Genomic DNA, 14,993 nt, shown 5'->3' with positions numbered 1-14,993 from the left:
CCGGTCCCGCGGGGCTGCGGGCGCTGCCTCCCGGCGGCGGCGGCGGGCCCGGACTACGCGCCCCGAGCGCCCCTGCGCGGGGCGGGCCGGGCCGGGCGGGGCGGGCCGGGCGGGCGGGCGCGGCCCTACAAAGGCGGCGGCGCCGCGGCGGGCGCCGCTACTTGAGCGGCACCGGCGGGAGGGGCGGCCGCGGCGCCGCCGCCCGCGCTGCCCGCGAGGAGCCGCCATGGCGCCCCCGTAGCGGCCCCGCCGCCCCCACAGCGGCCCCGCCGCCCCCACAGCGCGGGAGGCGCCGGCCCCGCCGCGGGTGGATGCGGGCACCATGCACACGGTGCAGAAGGACACCACGTTCACCAAGATCTTCGTCGGGGGGCTGCCCTACCACACCACGGACTCCTCCCTCAGGAAGTACTTCGAGGTGTTCGGCGACATCGAGGAGGCCGTGGTGATCACGGACCGGCAGACGGGCAAATCCCGCGGATATGGTTTTGTGAGTGCCCGGCGCGGGGACAAAGGGCGGCGGCGCGGGCGGCGCGGGGACCCCCGCGGCGACCCAGGGGAGCAGCCCCGCGCAGGCTGTCCAGAAACAGCCAAAACTGCCCCTAAACGCAATAAACAAAGCGAGGTGGGAAGCGAGGGAAGAATGCCCGGTGCAAACCTCTTAGAACAACTCTGTGGGGGGGGGGTCCCCTATTTTTGTCGAGCCTTTGGGACCCTTCCCATCTTTGCAAGGAAGCTGCGAGTAGCCCCTGCTTCCAAATAAAACAATAAATGAACTCCCCTTTTCCCGTGTGTTTTTTTTTTTTTTTTTTTTTTTTCCGTTTCTGGGAAGAGCAATTGCTACAAACAGGGCTGTGCCTCATTCCAGGTGACCATGGCGGACCGAGCCGCTGCTGAACGGGCATGCAAAGACCCCAACCCCATCATCGATGGCAGGAAAGCGAATGTGAACCTGGCGTATTTGGGAGCAAAACCACGGAGTATTCAAACTGGTGAGGCATCCCGGCGATCCCGGCTCTCCCCATTAGAATAACTCGCAGGACAAGGAAGCGAGTTACTGAGCGGGGTTCATCTGCTGATCCGTGCTCATCCCACACTGTTCCGCTTGCCACGCATGGAACACTGTGGTCCGGTTACCTTGTTTCCGTGTCTCCTCGCTCGTACCTGTTACACTGGGATTATGTGCCCAAATTCCTATAACGGAGTTAAAACCAGCTTCTACAATAGCTGATCTGTTCTCCTGTGCTTCCCTTTTGTTACATTGGAATTAATGCTAACGTGCATTTAATCATTCTGCCCTTTAGTTGAGTGACCACCGTATGCAAAATGAGGCGTTACACTCCCCTATCTGTTTTGATAACAGTTTTAGCCCTGTTCTGTAGTCTGAATTCCCATCTGGTCTTTGTGCGTATCTCATATGCATATTAAAATCAACTTGCTTCTGCATTTGCACACATGCATGCATTTCCTCTGCCATGCACATGCCGTCTGAGCTGTAGCTGAGTGCATGTATTAAAAGCTGCATGCTACGATCTTCCTCTCTTTAACAATAGTTTTCTGATCACTTTTCTAGGTTTTACCATAGGTGTGCAGCAGCTACATCCAGCTTTTATTCAGAGACCCTTTGGGTAAGTGAAAATGTTTCTTAACAGTCAGTTTGAAATCGAGTTCATAAATCAACTTCCTCATTATTTAAAATGTATGAGAAAAGCCATAAGGAATGGACAGTTTCAGCAGCTGCCATTAATGCCCGGAGTGCTTTATTTCTTGTGAAGATTTAAGAAGACCTGTGTATTTGTAAACTTTTGTATAATTCCCAAAGATCCTCCTTTATCCTCAGTAAATCTTAATCATAATAAACCTAATACATTGCTTGCCTCTTTGCCAGCTTCAAGAATTTGGAAAAATCTAAATGGAAAATATGTTCCCTATTGTAGGACTTAAGGTGTCAAAACAATTAAGCAAATACTGTTCTCATGTTTCTTGAATAAGATATTCTGCTTCCTCTCTGCCATTTCCCACGTAGTAGTGCTTAGGGTATAGTTTTGTTCTAGAAAACAAGCTGCATTGGAAGCAGTCTTTCACTTAATGAAAGTAACATTAGGTCAAAAATTGATTTTGGACAGATGTTATACAGGGCTTGAATAGTCTGCAAAAGTGGGCTTTTGTCTGCTGTTTTCAATAGCTTATACCATCCCTACTCAGTTAGAAAAGTCCTCTTTTTATACATCTAATAGGATCTGGCAGCTGCTCGGGAGAAGACAAGTGTGCTTCAGGGGAACAATAGTGACTGTCATACTGCCTTCATTTAACTGTTTAATGATTGATGCAGTTCTTTTTTTACACCATTTCAGAAAGCGAATATTGATAGGGAGGTTTTATTATTATTTTCTAAGAGCATTAAGAAAGTAGGTGCATTTTTTAAAAAGCTTTTGAGCACTGCTCTGTTGTGGTTTTTGTGTGGCTCTCTAATATAAATAGATGGGATTTTGGGCCTTTGTCAACAGAAATATTTCATTCCTTCCCTGTTCTCAGTTCATAGCTTAAAGAAAAAAAAACTAACAAGAAAACAGAAACTTTCACTCCTCTGCCCTCACGCTTGCAGTTGCCAACTGCCTGGGTAATCTCATTCCAATGAGTTTATGGATGTAAGAGGCTCTGTTGCCACAATAGTGCACACCCAGTGCGTGTGTCCTGTGTACGGTTCAAACACGCTGGTTTTCGCGAGCGGCTCCGCTCGTTGGCGGGACCCGCGGAGCCTCCCCCGTGCAGCGAGGGCCGCGGGGGGCGCGAGGGCCGGCGGCGCGGGCGGCCCCGGGCCGGGCGGCAGCGGCACCTCGGGCACGGGGACCCCGGGGCGCACGGCCGTGCACGGGGGACGCTCATCACAGGAGCAGCAGTTGTGAGGTTTTCCGACCGCAGCACCAGGAAAGAGCGAAGCGTTTAAACTCGTGTTGGCAGCAGCCTTAGCTGGTGCCTGTTCCCCGTGCAGATACTGGCTGCTCCTGCCTGTGCCTTTCCTGCACGGCAGTTTCAGCTTTGCTGCTGTGGAAAATAAAAGTTGTTTCTCTTTTTAAGCAGTTTGCTTTTAGTTTCGTGTACAGAGGAGTGTGGGATCAACTGACTACGTGTTCCCTGTGATCTAGACAGTTACTGTTCCAGTTCTTAGGCATTGGTTTCATCATTAAACCAGCAGAGCGGCAGTTAGCACATACAGTAGAGCACTATAAATTATTTATCAGTTGCCAAGAGACAGGAATCAGGAGGCTGGAGGGGAGGGGATTATATATCATTATTTGCAAGCATCGGTAAACAAGAATGTCATTGCATTCAATCGCTGCTGGAGCAGAATCACTGGAAAAGTGGGTTTGGCAGAACACGGAGCCCTTTGCCTGAGCAGCACGGCGAGGGTGCGCTGGGTGCTCGGGGGGGCTCGGCTGCTGCTGCACGTCGTCTCTGCAGTCCCATCAGCAGAGGAGCAGCCTGCCACGCTCTGCTCTCGCCTTCCCTCATGCCCACCATTTCCTGGGCTGTCTGGGACTGGAGGATAGAGGAGGAATTTTTTTTTTCATTATTTGTCTTGCTCTGGAAGCTTGATCAGCTTGTTGTTGCCTGTGGAGTGGATCCTAACCTTTCCCAAATTAAACTCTGGGATTCGTCTGCTTTGCTCTTAGTGGGAGGCATCGCAAGGGTCTCTCCCCTGCAGTTCCTTTCTCTGCAAGTGTTTGTGTCCCGGCCTTCTAGAGGACTGTTATCATGGGACACGGGTACCAGGTGCATGAACTGGACTTGGCAAGGAAGAAGTGGATGAACAATTTGTCAACTGCCAGACAGTTGAATAAGAGCAACCCAATTGCACTCAAGCAATCAAGCTGCAAAAATAGAGGATTGCGTGAAACTTGAAATGAATGGAAACTATGAAAATCACCTAAATATCAGTGAAGATTATTTATAAACCTAAGGCTTCCCTCCAGTGCCAGAGTCCCAAAGGCAGCTGTAAATATTGTCTGGGGTATGCGGAACAGAAAGAGAAACCGTAAAGGGCCCCTCCTTCCTCCCTGCCCTGGCAGGGGTGCACGTGCTCTGCAGACAGCACCGTGTCTGCAGCCTGGCTTTAAAAGCAGTTCTCCCCCTAAAAGTAGTCTCCAGCTTGTCGTAAGCGGCGATGTTAATAGTAATGCAAGGGAAAGGATGCGTGTGGCCGGGCCGCTCGGAGATGCAGCTCCTGAGGCTTAGCCAGCGGGCTGGGCCGTGCCGGGCGGCAGCTCGGAGCGTTGCTGCTCTTGTCCCCGGTTCCTGCCAGCGTGGGGTTGCGCTTCCATGGTCGCGCGGGACAGGGAAGTGCTCTCAGGTTCATCAGTGTCCCTGTAGGAAGCCCTGGGAGATGCACAAGACCTCGGTGAAGCTCCTAGCGCAGCCACGTGGACCGGGGTGACGTGGAGATGCGGCAGGGCTGCTTTGCAGTCCCCTGCCCCTTTCCTACGGGCGCTGGATGGGCACAAGCCCACGCTGGGGAATCCCTGCTCCCGGCTCCGCTGGCTCTGGGCACGCACGTTCCTATTGCTGTGGGGCATCTAGCAGCGGCCGAGTAGGTTCCTGAGCCCTGGGAGGCGCCGGACGCGCTCCTGCGCGGGAGCCGGCCCTCTCGGTGGGCACGCGCTGGCTGCTGCCGCGTCCCCCTGCCCCGTGCTCGCGTAGCGGCTGATTTCGGTACGCAGGGTGTGAAGTGTCACCAAGCAGTGCAGTAGCAGTGTGTTTGTCACTGGGTTGATCAGGTGAGGGGTGATGAGGAGCCATGAAGCCTGGTGGCTCTGGGCCAGTCTGTTCTGCTGCAGGCTGGTCTCAGCCTCGGCAGCAGCTAAATCCGAGTATGAAAGCTGGTGCATTTGCTGCCGCGGCAGCTACGGAGTGAAGAAAGTCCCCCTTTGCGGCAGCCCCCCCGCCCCATCGCAGCTGTTTATCCTTAAAACCTCTCTACCGGGTTAAAAATAAAAAGAAATCAACTTTCATCTTTTCTGCGGTTACGCTCGCGAAGCGGCGCGCGCCGTCCTCGCTCCGCTGAGCCCCCGTCGCGGCGCCCGCCGTGCTCCGGCTTCGCGGGGCGGCAGGAGCGCGGCGCCCCGGGGGAGCCCGCCCGGCACCTGCCGTTTGTCACGTGCCGGCAGCGTGGAGGGCGGCTGGGGGACGCCGAGGGACACGTTCGAATCCCTCTTCCCAGTGGCTTCAGCCGCTGGTTCTTGGGCACGGTGGCTGCTGTGCAGACCACACGCTTGAAAGGGCCCCTTTCTAAGGATGTGCACTCGGGAGCAGATCTTGTCTCTGCAGTTCTTTAGACATCTCTTTTAAGGTGGCAAATGCTGGAATTGAACTCAGGGGCTCAGTGCCGTTGTTTTGGGCACGGTTAACTGTTGCCCTGCGTCTTGTTTGCATCCACAGGACCATGCAAAGGAGGAGCACAGCCTGACACACCAGCGTTGTAGATGTTAACTATATAAACGGTCGGCCCCTTGGCGGGGGCCAGCCCCTTGATTAATGAAGCTGTGTGCCATTCCAGCGGAGTCAGGAGACAGGAGGGCGTCAGGCCGAGCCTGCGGGAGCTCCGTCTGTAACGCGTGGCCCCGGTCACACTGTCCTCGCCTTGGGGGCCTTCGCCCCTGGTCCTCACCAGGGCGAGAGCAGCCGCGGTAGCAGCAGAGACCCAAGTTCTCTGCCCTCGTTGCACTGGGGAGCAGCAGATGTAAAATTCTCCTATTTTGGTCTGGTGCCACTTTAATCCCACTGTGGCAGATGTGTGCACGTGTCTGAGGTTTCAGAGCAGTCCTGCTTGCACTCCATCTCCTCTTCTTTTTTTGCATAGCTGCTCGCATACTGGTTCGTAACTGTGTAGTATTAAACTCCTCCTGAGTAATTCAAATGGCAAGTAGAGCTCTGACCAGCCCGCCCCGGAGCTGGGGACACCAGCAAGGGAACCAGACAGTTGTTGCGCTGATAATTTAGTAGCAAGGACACCGGGTCACTTCTAAATATGACTTAGATGAAGGGCCATGTGCCCCACAGATGGGAGCAAGCCACATACCAGAGCTAAATATATTCTATGATCACAAAAGATGAAAAGTCTTGGACCCCAGAGTTAAACCTGAGTGTCCCATTCCTCATTCTGGGAATGCCGTGGCTGCCCCTGCGCTGTCCCCCTTGCCACCCGTCCTGCTGAGCTGCCACCAGCTCCGGAGGCCGCAGCGGCCTGTGTGACCATCGGGAGACACGGGGAAGACGCAGAGCTCGCTGAGTTCTTGAATGGCGCTTCTTTCTAGGCTAACAAATTACCCGTTTCATCAACGTATTTTCGATTACATATAGATATGTCATTGCTTTTGACATATTTAAAGCTGTCTACCTTAAAACACTTCATACACTAGAAAGTTTTTGATAAATATAGTGATAATTTTGGTTAAAATCAGTGGAAGGGAGCACATGTAAAGAAATCTAGTTTCAAATAATGAAGCAAATTGAAAATAGTCAATATGTGCATAGTATCAAAGCTTCTCAGGTATATGAGCAGACTTGAAAGATAAAACTATTTCTGCAGCCTTTCCAGAAAACTGGAAAGCTTAATTAAAGGCAGCATTCCTGGGGCTTCCCGGGTTGATCTCTGTAGGCCTCCAGTTCTCCTCCTGTATCAACAGTGGGAGTTTCATACGCTGAGGTTCTCGCACCGAGACTGAAGGATTCAGTCTGAAATTCCTGTAATACTGGTGTAGGATGCAGTCTGTTTTTCTGTCCATTCATTTCTGTTGTTGTGCTGATAAATGGAAAGGGGAGGGCTTTTTCCTCCAGTTGTGGATAACTTCCATGCTGCTGCTTCCTTGGTGCCAGATGGCTCTTGTTTCAGGCAGATGTTATCTCAGCTTCGCTACCTGAGTGCTTTTCAGCCTGCTCCTCCAGCACTGTTCTTGGTCTGGCCCAGCATGTCTTTGCATGGGGCCTTTTTCCTCCCTTTCCCTTGGGAGGGGAGGCGATGGGTGCAGCGGATGCAGCGGTGGGTGCGCGAGCCCGGAGCTCTGCGCGCTGCTCCCAGCCCCTCGGCCAGGATGGGGAGGACGGGAGCCTTGTGCGAGGATGTGAGCTCATCTCTGCCTTGCCCCTTCCTCCCACCCGTGCTGCTTCCCGGGAGAAGGTGTAGGTGGCATTTTTATTTGTTCCCGTGGGATGTGCCTTCCTCTGCCACAGGCAGTTACTTTTTTGCATCGTGAAGTCAAGATGTTCTAACGCTGAAGTGATGGCATTGCTGGGCTGCGACAGATTCTCAGCTGCTGCGGTGCCTCCACATCCCTAAACTTTCTCTCTCCTGCCAAATTTAAAATAGATTGAAATCATGGATTGCTCTTTTACTTTCCGATGGTATTCATATTTCTCAAGCAGTAGTGAAGGCAGGCTCAACAACTAGTAGAGTTGGCCATTGAATCTAGTTATAAGCTTACTTTTTCTCTTGTGCAGATTCATAGCTGGGACAGTTTTTTACAGCAGGTTGTTCCTTGTGGTTGCCACCAGTGCATTGATGGCCTCATCCCAACAGGGAAGCAGGAAACCCGGTCGAGTAGCTGTGGGGAACCTGCCCAGGCTGCTGTGTAGATCTTCCCAAAGGCCACAGAAGGAAGAGGAGAGGACAGGCAAACACGTAGGAGGACGGGGGTGTTTGTTTAGCTGTGTTGTGTTCACAGCAAAGCGCAACGGGCTGGCATTGATGGTGGCCACACCGGAGCTGAGGAGTTCACCCACATCTTGTCTCCAGCTGCCTGAAGTTGCTGGCTGATGATGCATCGTCATCGACATTTCAGTGCATGCTTTAATCAGCTTTAATAGGGAAATGCAGGATTCGGAAGGTTGTATTGTCCGTGTTCAACCCCAGCCCATGGCAGTAAATGCTCATGAACTGTGCAGTGGTGCGAGCAGAAGCAATGTCCTGTCTCCACCAAACTGGTAGTGAGCAAGCCCCATGCAACCTCCCCACACAGAAGTCCTTGTTGGCAGATGTCCTCTACTGCGGGCTGCAGTCCTTCCATGTCGTGTTTGGACTTGAGGACGAGGACTTGGATTTCTCCCCATCGCACCTGGGCAGCCTGGTGATGTGACTTGGCCTGAGATACCCATTGCCAAGGCTGGAAACGACCCCTCCTCTCCCCAGGCTTGTTCATAGAGTTTCCAGGTGGCCCCACTGAGGTGAATGCTTGCTGCCTTGGGAGCATCCTTCAGGAATTGTGTTCGTAGGGTGTACGTTACGGCAGGATGTTACTGAACACCACTTAACGCTAATGTGGCACTGCAGCAATGCTGATACGATCGAGGCTTCGTGAAGCTGCTGCTGTGCTCGGTGTGGCTGTGGTGCCGTTCTCCTGGCAGCTGCTGTCGGGGGCAATTAAACTCATGAATCCACTTGCAAATACATCTCAAGTCTGTTAGCCCTGCTGCCATGGCATTTTGGGGCAGTGTGGGTGTCCCTGCAGCAGTTAACATATGTAAGTGGCAATGGAGGCCAAATACCCAGGGTTGAATGCCGGAGTTTGTGCTGTCCCTGGCAAACACGAAGGGCTCTGCTGCTTTATTCTCTGATAAATTGGGAGGCTGGTCATGGTGGTGGCCCTGGAGCGCTGATCTCTGGTGTTGCCAAGAGCCCCCTGCGCTCTGCCATGGCACAGTGGGCAGGTTGGTGCCTCCCTGTGCTCTTTGCAGGCCCATGCACTGCTTCCCCCTTCCCATTTTCCAGGTATTGTGAGATTCCCTGTCACCCACGACAGGATTACAGCAAGGGAAGCTGTTGTTTCCCACTTCAGAAACAGCAGAAATGATCGCGGAGGTGTCCGGAGAGCTTGAGGGATGGGGATCTCCTGCCTCCCGCCGGTTTCCCAGACCCCATCATGTGCAGGAGTTACCCAGGGCCCCAGCACAGGAATTTCTGTGTGACGGGGGGGACTGGAGGGACCAGCAAGTGCAGCCCAAATGCCCCCCTGTGTAAACCTCAGCTCAGATACCCAGATGTATAAAGTGCCTCTGAGAGGAGCGTTCTTGGAGCGAGAGCTGCTAGTGCCAAGCACGGGGCAAGTGCCTCAAGCTCCTTCCTCGTCCCTGCTGTTGGGGAAGGGCTGTGGGACACTTGGCCACCTGACATTTGTCCTTGCTCCTGGCTGCCCCCCGGGATGCAGCTGCCTGCCAGCCCCCCGCACCTGCAGCACTGGGTCCTGCAGCCCTGCGGTGCCACGCGAAGACCTGGACCCGCAGCCGGGCAGGGGCTGCCTGCGAATGGCCCGAGTTCTCCTCGAGAGCCTGCACCTCGTGGTGAGGCCGCCGCGAGCCTCACCGAGCGTCCGAGCGCCGTGCTGAAAACGGGCTGCTTTGGCTCCATTATTATTATTTTGCGCAGTCAAAGCAGCCCCCGAGGCCGCCTCTCCTCTGCCAGCCGCTCTGTACCCGTGTCTTTTTGTTCTGTGTCTTTTGGCTGCCAGGGCCGGCGTGGCGCCGTGCCGCGTGCTTAGGAGTGCGGGTTAGCGCCGCGCGCCGCGTCGCTGCCCTCCCGAGCGCCTCCCGCGGGCGCCGCTGCCTCTAGGCTTAGGTTTGACCAGCTCCTTGCATCTGTGGCCTTTGCCAGTGATTAATCGTAATGCCATGAGCATCTCCCGTGTCTGCTGCTCGCGGGGTGACTTTGGTGTGTGGTGGTGATTGCTGAGCGCTTGGTTGATGTTTTATAATCACGCCGTGTGTCCTGGATGAAGTTCTCTTCTGGCTTGCAGAGACCGTGGTGAGAAATGGAGGCAACTGCAGGTAGGAGGGAAAGGCCTCTTAAAACGCAGGTATGACTGGCTCCAGAAATTGAGATTAGAGCGGTGTAATTTTTTTAAAAAAGACAGAACACACAAGAAAAACCTACTTTGAAAGATCTTCAAAAATATTGGAGAAAACCTGGCAGGACTTTTCTGTGGAGGCTGAATGTAGCCAGCAGATAACTTCATCGCACTGCACTGGTTTCGTGTTTTCTGTGTAGCTGACCTTACCTTGGGTTGTATGCTTTGTTTTGATTGATAAATGAGTTGCCATCTGTTCTGCTAATTCAGAAGTCCAAACTGCATAATATCCTGATTAAAATTCCTAGCTAAATTATTAAAAACTCACAAACCAGAAGAGTTTAAAACCCTTTTAAACAGAAGCAGAATGTGGAGTTGCAGAGTGTGACTTCCCAGTGCAAGAAAATATGCTGCTTGACATGCATTTATTATATATGTTTTGGGTTGGGATTTATTTTTGGCAAGGGAGTACAAGAAGCTTAGTTAAGAGTGTTGCTTATTCAAAGTGGTATTGAAGAGAAGGTGATTTTTCCTTGCTGAAAGCAAGCGGTTGAGGATGCTGCAGATTTGCTGTCTCTTGGAGCACCCTGGGGAGCTGTGATGGAGGAGCTGTGTAGTTAAAAGCAAGAGGAATCTGCGGCGTTTCCTGGGGCCGCCGCGCGAGCTCCGCGCTCCCCCGTGGCCCTTCCTCGCAGCCAGACAGCCGCTTCCTACCACATTTGCCCTCTCAAAGTTGCATCGGAGCCTCTGGGGAGCCTTTGCACGACTGACAGCTTCGGAGGGCAGTACTGTAGCTGTGCATTATTTAAGCAAAATGGAAACAACATAAAAAAAAAACACTGTGTGAAGAAGCGTGAGGAGCTTCTGGGTTTGGATTGGGGTCAGCTCTTCGGAAGAGGCTTGTCCTGCTGCAGGCTGGTGACAGTGTGTCAGACATTGCAGTTCCTACGTCTGGCCTTGCGCATAGCCTCATGCTCTGATTCAGCCAGGGCGGTCTGAATTTAGATCAGAACTAAACCACAGAAAGATGCAGCAAACTTGGCACTTCATTTTATTCTTGTTAGTCAAACAGGGATGTTGAGCAGTGAGTATTTGGGGATGAAGGGCCATGAGGCCCCTCTCTGTGCCCTGAGCCTGGGATGACTCTGGGCTTTGGGGATACTCTTCTAATCCAGAGAAGTTGATGCTCACAGTGTCCTCTTGCTGTCCTGGGTGCTGATGTGAGGCTGCTGCAAGGCAGCCCCATTTATCCGAGGATCTGGATTTCCAAGACAGCAGTTACTGAGATGGGCAAGGATTAGCAGTAGTGCTGTCGTAGTGAGACCTGCCTTAAGAAAGACCCCGGTGTGGATCCGAGTGGGGAAACGAAGGGCAGCTCTGTTGAAATGCGCACTTGTTTGCAGGAAGCCTCTCTCTTTGGCTCCTACTTGCAGATGGGGTTAAACCATCCGGCACTGGCTGGAAAGCAAATGGAGACAGACCCAGAACAGCTGGATGGAGGGAACTAGCACCCGATAACGCCCGCAGACCCACACAGATCCCAGCGTGTTACAGGCAGTGGCTAAGCCTAGGACAGCCAAGCTCCAGGGTCAGGTGGAGGTAGGAAACCCAGTGAACTTTCCAGATCCTGATTAGGAGTCTCCATGCAGCAGCAGAGCACTTGATCCTCCTGTTCAGTTGTCCAGGGAATCGTCTCGTGTTTCTAACTCTGGCGATCAGATGGACGAGTGGGCAAGATATCCTTTTCATGAGCAGCTGAGCTGTGCTTTAAAAAGCAGCTTAGGCACGCATGAGCCTGTGCCTTGTGAAAAGCCCGTAGGAGGCTTTTAAAAGTGGTCATGGTTGGAAATGTGCTGTCACACAAATCCACACACAAATCTGAACGATATTTGGATCTGCATAAACTCTTTACAAAGTTTTATCTTGTTTTTTTTGTTGTTGTTATTTATATATTTATTACCAAAATAGATTGGGGTGGGGATGGAATGAGACCCTCCTGAGGAGGTATTTTGGTTGCTGCTGTTGCGTTATGCAGTTTAGCGAGCAGCTGGCCAAAGGGACCTTTTCATAGCACACATATTTCTGGTGCACGTGGCTCTGGTTTTTCAGTGCTCACATGCTGGTAGGGGTGTGCAGACTGTCACCAGCCATTTCTTAAACAAGCCCCAAATCTGTCAAGCCTGGGCACAGTGGAGTTCTCTGCTGTCGAGAGCTGTGCATGCAGATACCGTTTGCACTTTTGTGTGTGCAGACTTAACGTTCGTGTAGTTTTTGCCCTTGTTGGAGGCCTGACTTTTTGTAGCCTCTCTGAAGATATCTAGACTTCTTGTTTTGCTGCTGCTTTTTTTTTTTCTTTTCTTCTCCTCATTAGCAGTTTCTAGCAAATTAGCAGGCAATCCTGCCTTAATCATCTGCAGGATCTTTCAGTGCATGGATTTTAATTGACTGTGGCGTTAGGAAATTCCATGCGGAACCTCAGGGCAGGCACAGACGGGCTTTCTGAAAGCAGCACCTTAGGGCCTGTGTTGAAAGGGCCGAGGAAACGGGGGCCGCCTGGCCGGGCAAGGCAGTAAATCCCGGTTCCCAAGGCTCGTGGGCGCGCAGGGAAGCGGAGGGCCGATCCCAGGGAGGGGTGTTCGATCCCTGCGCGCAGGGAGCTGCGGTCCCGCGGTGTCCCCGTGCTCTCTGCCACACCAGACACGTTCACGTCGCTGCAGAAGGGCAGCGGCCTTGCGAGCGGCCGCCGAGTGCCGCCTGCCTGGGGGCTGTTGACACAGGAGCCGCTGAGGAATATTACTGGCGGGGGGGAGAAAACCAGAATTAATATCTCGTGTTTTACAACAAACACGCTGTAGCATTGCCCTAAACATCCAGTGTTATGGAAACACCAGCTTAAAATGTGTAGCGAGTGATAACAGCTGGGAAGCCTATGGTTATTCCCTGAAGATGCTGGTGTCCCTCGGCGCGTGCTGTCGTGATGGGACGCGCACACCAGGCTCCTCGTGTGTCTGGGGACAGGTAGGGGACAGGGCTGGCCTTGGAGCGGCTGTAGGGCCCGTTCCATGACTTTGAGGGTTGCTTTTTCCTGAGGGGACCCAGGAGGACTTGCGCAGTGGGAGATGCGTGGCTGGGCCACGCTCGTGTGGGAAGCGTTGACTGATCAAGGATGAGGCAGAGGGAGGAGGCGGCGCTGAGCGGGACAGACAGGGTGTACTCAGGCCGAAAAGACACCGCAAGGAGATGCGGTGGGTTGTGTGTTGTGGCTGTCCGGGGGTTGTTTTGGGACCAGCAGCCCGGCAGCGGGAGATGAAGACGCGCAGGCACCACACTGGAGCGCCAAGGAGAGGACCCCGGCCTGGGAGCTGTCCTGAAGGGCCTGCAGCCCGTGCTCTGCCTTGCTTTTAACCCTGGGGTTCAGGGGTGTTTTCTCTCCCTGCCGGCAGCCCTCGCGGGAGGGCAGCAGTGCTGAGCGCCGCCGCCTCCACGGCCACCCCGCTGCGTTGGGGCCCTCGCTCACTCGCTGTCCTTGCCTCCGCAGGCTCACGCCGCACTATGTTTACCCTCAAGCTATCATCCAGCCCAGCGTGGTGATCCCTACCCCCGTGCAGTCTATCACGTCTCCCTACATCGACTACACCACGGCGAGCCAGGCCTACTCGCAGTACACCACCGCTGCCTACGACCAGTACCCGTACGCTGCCTCTCCCGCCGCGGGCTTCGTGGGATACGGCTACACGGGCGCCGTGCAGCCCCCGCTCACGGCCAGCAACCCCGCGGCGCCCGCCACCGCCTTCGTGCAGTACCAGCCGCAGCAGCTGCAGCCCGACCGCATGCAGTGAGCGCTGCCCGCGCGCACAGGACAGTCCTCCGCCGGGGAAGGATGCGACTGTGACGGCAAAAGGAGGAAAAGTACAACAGGAACAGGAGAGAAAAAAAAAACCCTCTTTTGACCTCTCTATTTAGGTGCGTATCAATACCTAAGCTATTTATAGTGTTAAGGGCAAGCCCAAACCCTTGCAGTCTGACTGTGCTCATGAGAAAGGACTTTGGTAAGTTTTTTTTTTCAATCTGGACAGATATTGTCACGAAGATGTTCCTAAAGTGACTGCAATGTTCTACAGGAAAACTACGGATTCTTGCATACTTTGCGGTCTGCTTCCATCCCCCGTGGTCTTCTTTCCAGCCCCTACCCCCTATCTGCCCTGTCCGCCCATCCCTCCTCATCAAACCTGCAATCCTCTTATTTACTGTTGAGGTACAGAGGTACTCGGAGAACATGGAAAAAAGCAATCTTATTTTTTGGTTGTACAAAAACTTTGTAATACTCAGAGATGCCTTACAGAAAAAAAACAAAAGAAAAAGAAACTATTTTTTAAATATTTATTGCGATTTTATTCGCATGAGCTGTGAATTGCAGACAGAAGAATAGTAGTAAGTATCTGCCTTGTTTAATTCTCATTTTACTAAATTATTGTATGTAGGTAAAAGTTCCTAAGTAATTGCTGAATCACTTCAACATACAAAAGGGAATATTGGCTTGAGGAGAGCGGAATATTCCTTTAGTCAACGCACTGTACTATTTTCTTATTTTAATTGTTACTCTGTTAAGATTATCTCAAATTTAGGTATATTTTTAAAATGCAAAAAAAAAAACCAACCAAGAATACCGAACATTTTGTCTACTTCGGTAGATCTTTTGTTATAATGCTGCAACCTATGGAGACATTTACAGTATTTATGTAAAAGAGTTTTGAGGCTGTTGGCCAGCAAAGCTTAGGAGACTATCAGGAGTGTGAAGCAAAGGAAAAGGTATTATGTCATTGAACAAATGGGTAGATTAAACCTTTTTTATGCTTATATTGCAACAGCCAAATAAAGAAGGAGAACAGACAATGTAAGTTAAGTGCATTTCTACAAAGAACAGCAATAAAATATTTTAACTTGTAAAATCAGTCGCTAATGTACGACACCATGTTTGCTTGGCTAGAGTGTGTTAGGGCCGGCTCTCCAGCGGAGCCGCTCGGGCTGTGTGAGGGGTTTGGCTGGAGCAGGGCTCTGTCCGTGGAGCGGCGCGCGGAGGAGCCCGGGCAGCGCCTGCCTGGGGTGCCGGGAGCCGCGTTGTCCCCGCGGGGCAGCACTGACGCTCCAGGCTGTGAGACA

At 52.7% G+C, this 14,993-nt stretch overlaps 1 protein-coding gene across 1 annotated transcript; it reads left to right on the top strand.

The window, feature by feature from the left end:
• The first annotated feature begins 302 nt into the window (after nucleotides 1–302).
• Nucleotides 303–14,782, top strand: RBM38 (RNA binding motif protein 38). Its single transcript, XM_010227721.2, has 4 exons — nucleotides 303–490; nucleotides 869–992; nucleotides 1,574–1,628; nucleotides 13,372–14,782. Exons 1-4 carry the CDS (start codon nucleotides 323–325, stop codon nucleotides 13,670–13,672), a joined length of 648 nt encoding a protein of 215 aa, XP_010226023.2. The 5' UTR covers nucleotides 303–322; the 3' UTR covers nucleotides 13,673–14,782.
• The last annotated feature ends 211 nt before the right edge of the window (nucleotides 14,783–14,993 follow it).

This window comes from Tinamus guttatus, unplaced genomic scaffold (assembly GCF_059628265.1).
Source record: "Tinamus guttatus ecotype Peru unplaced genomic scaffold, ASM5962826v1 Tinamus_guttatus_pri_ptg000027l, whole genome shotgun sequence".
Classification (NCBI taxonomy): Eukaryota; Metazoa; Chordata; class Aves; order Tinamiformes; family Tinamidae; genus Tinamus; species Tinamus guttatus.
Note: the sequence above shows the minus strand (reverse complement) of the source record. Positions and strands in the feature narration are given on the sequence as shown.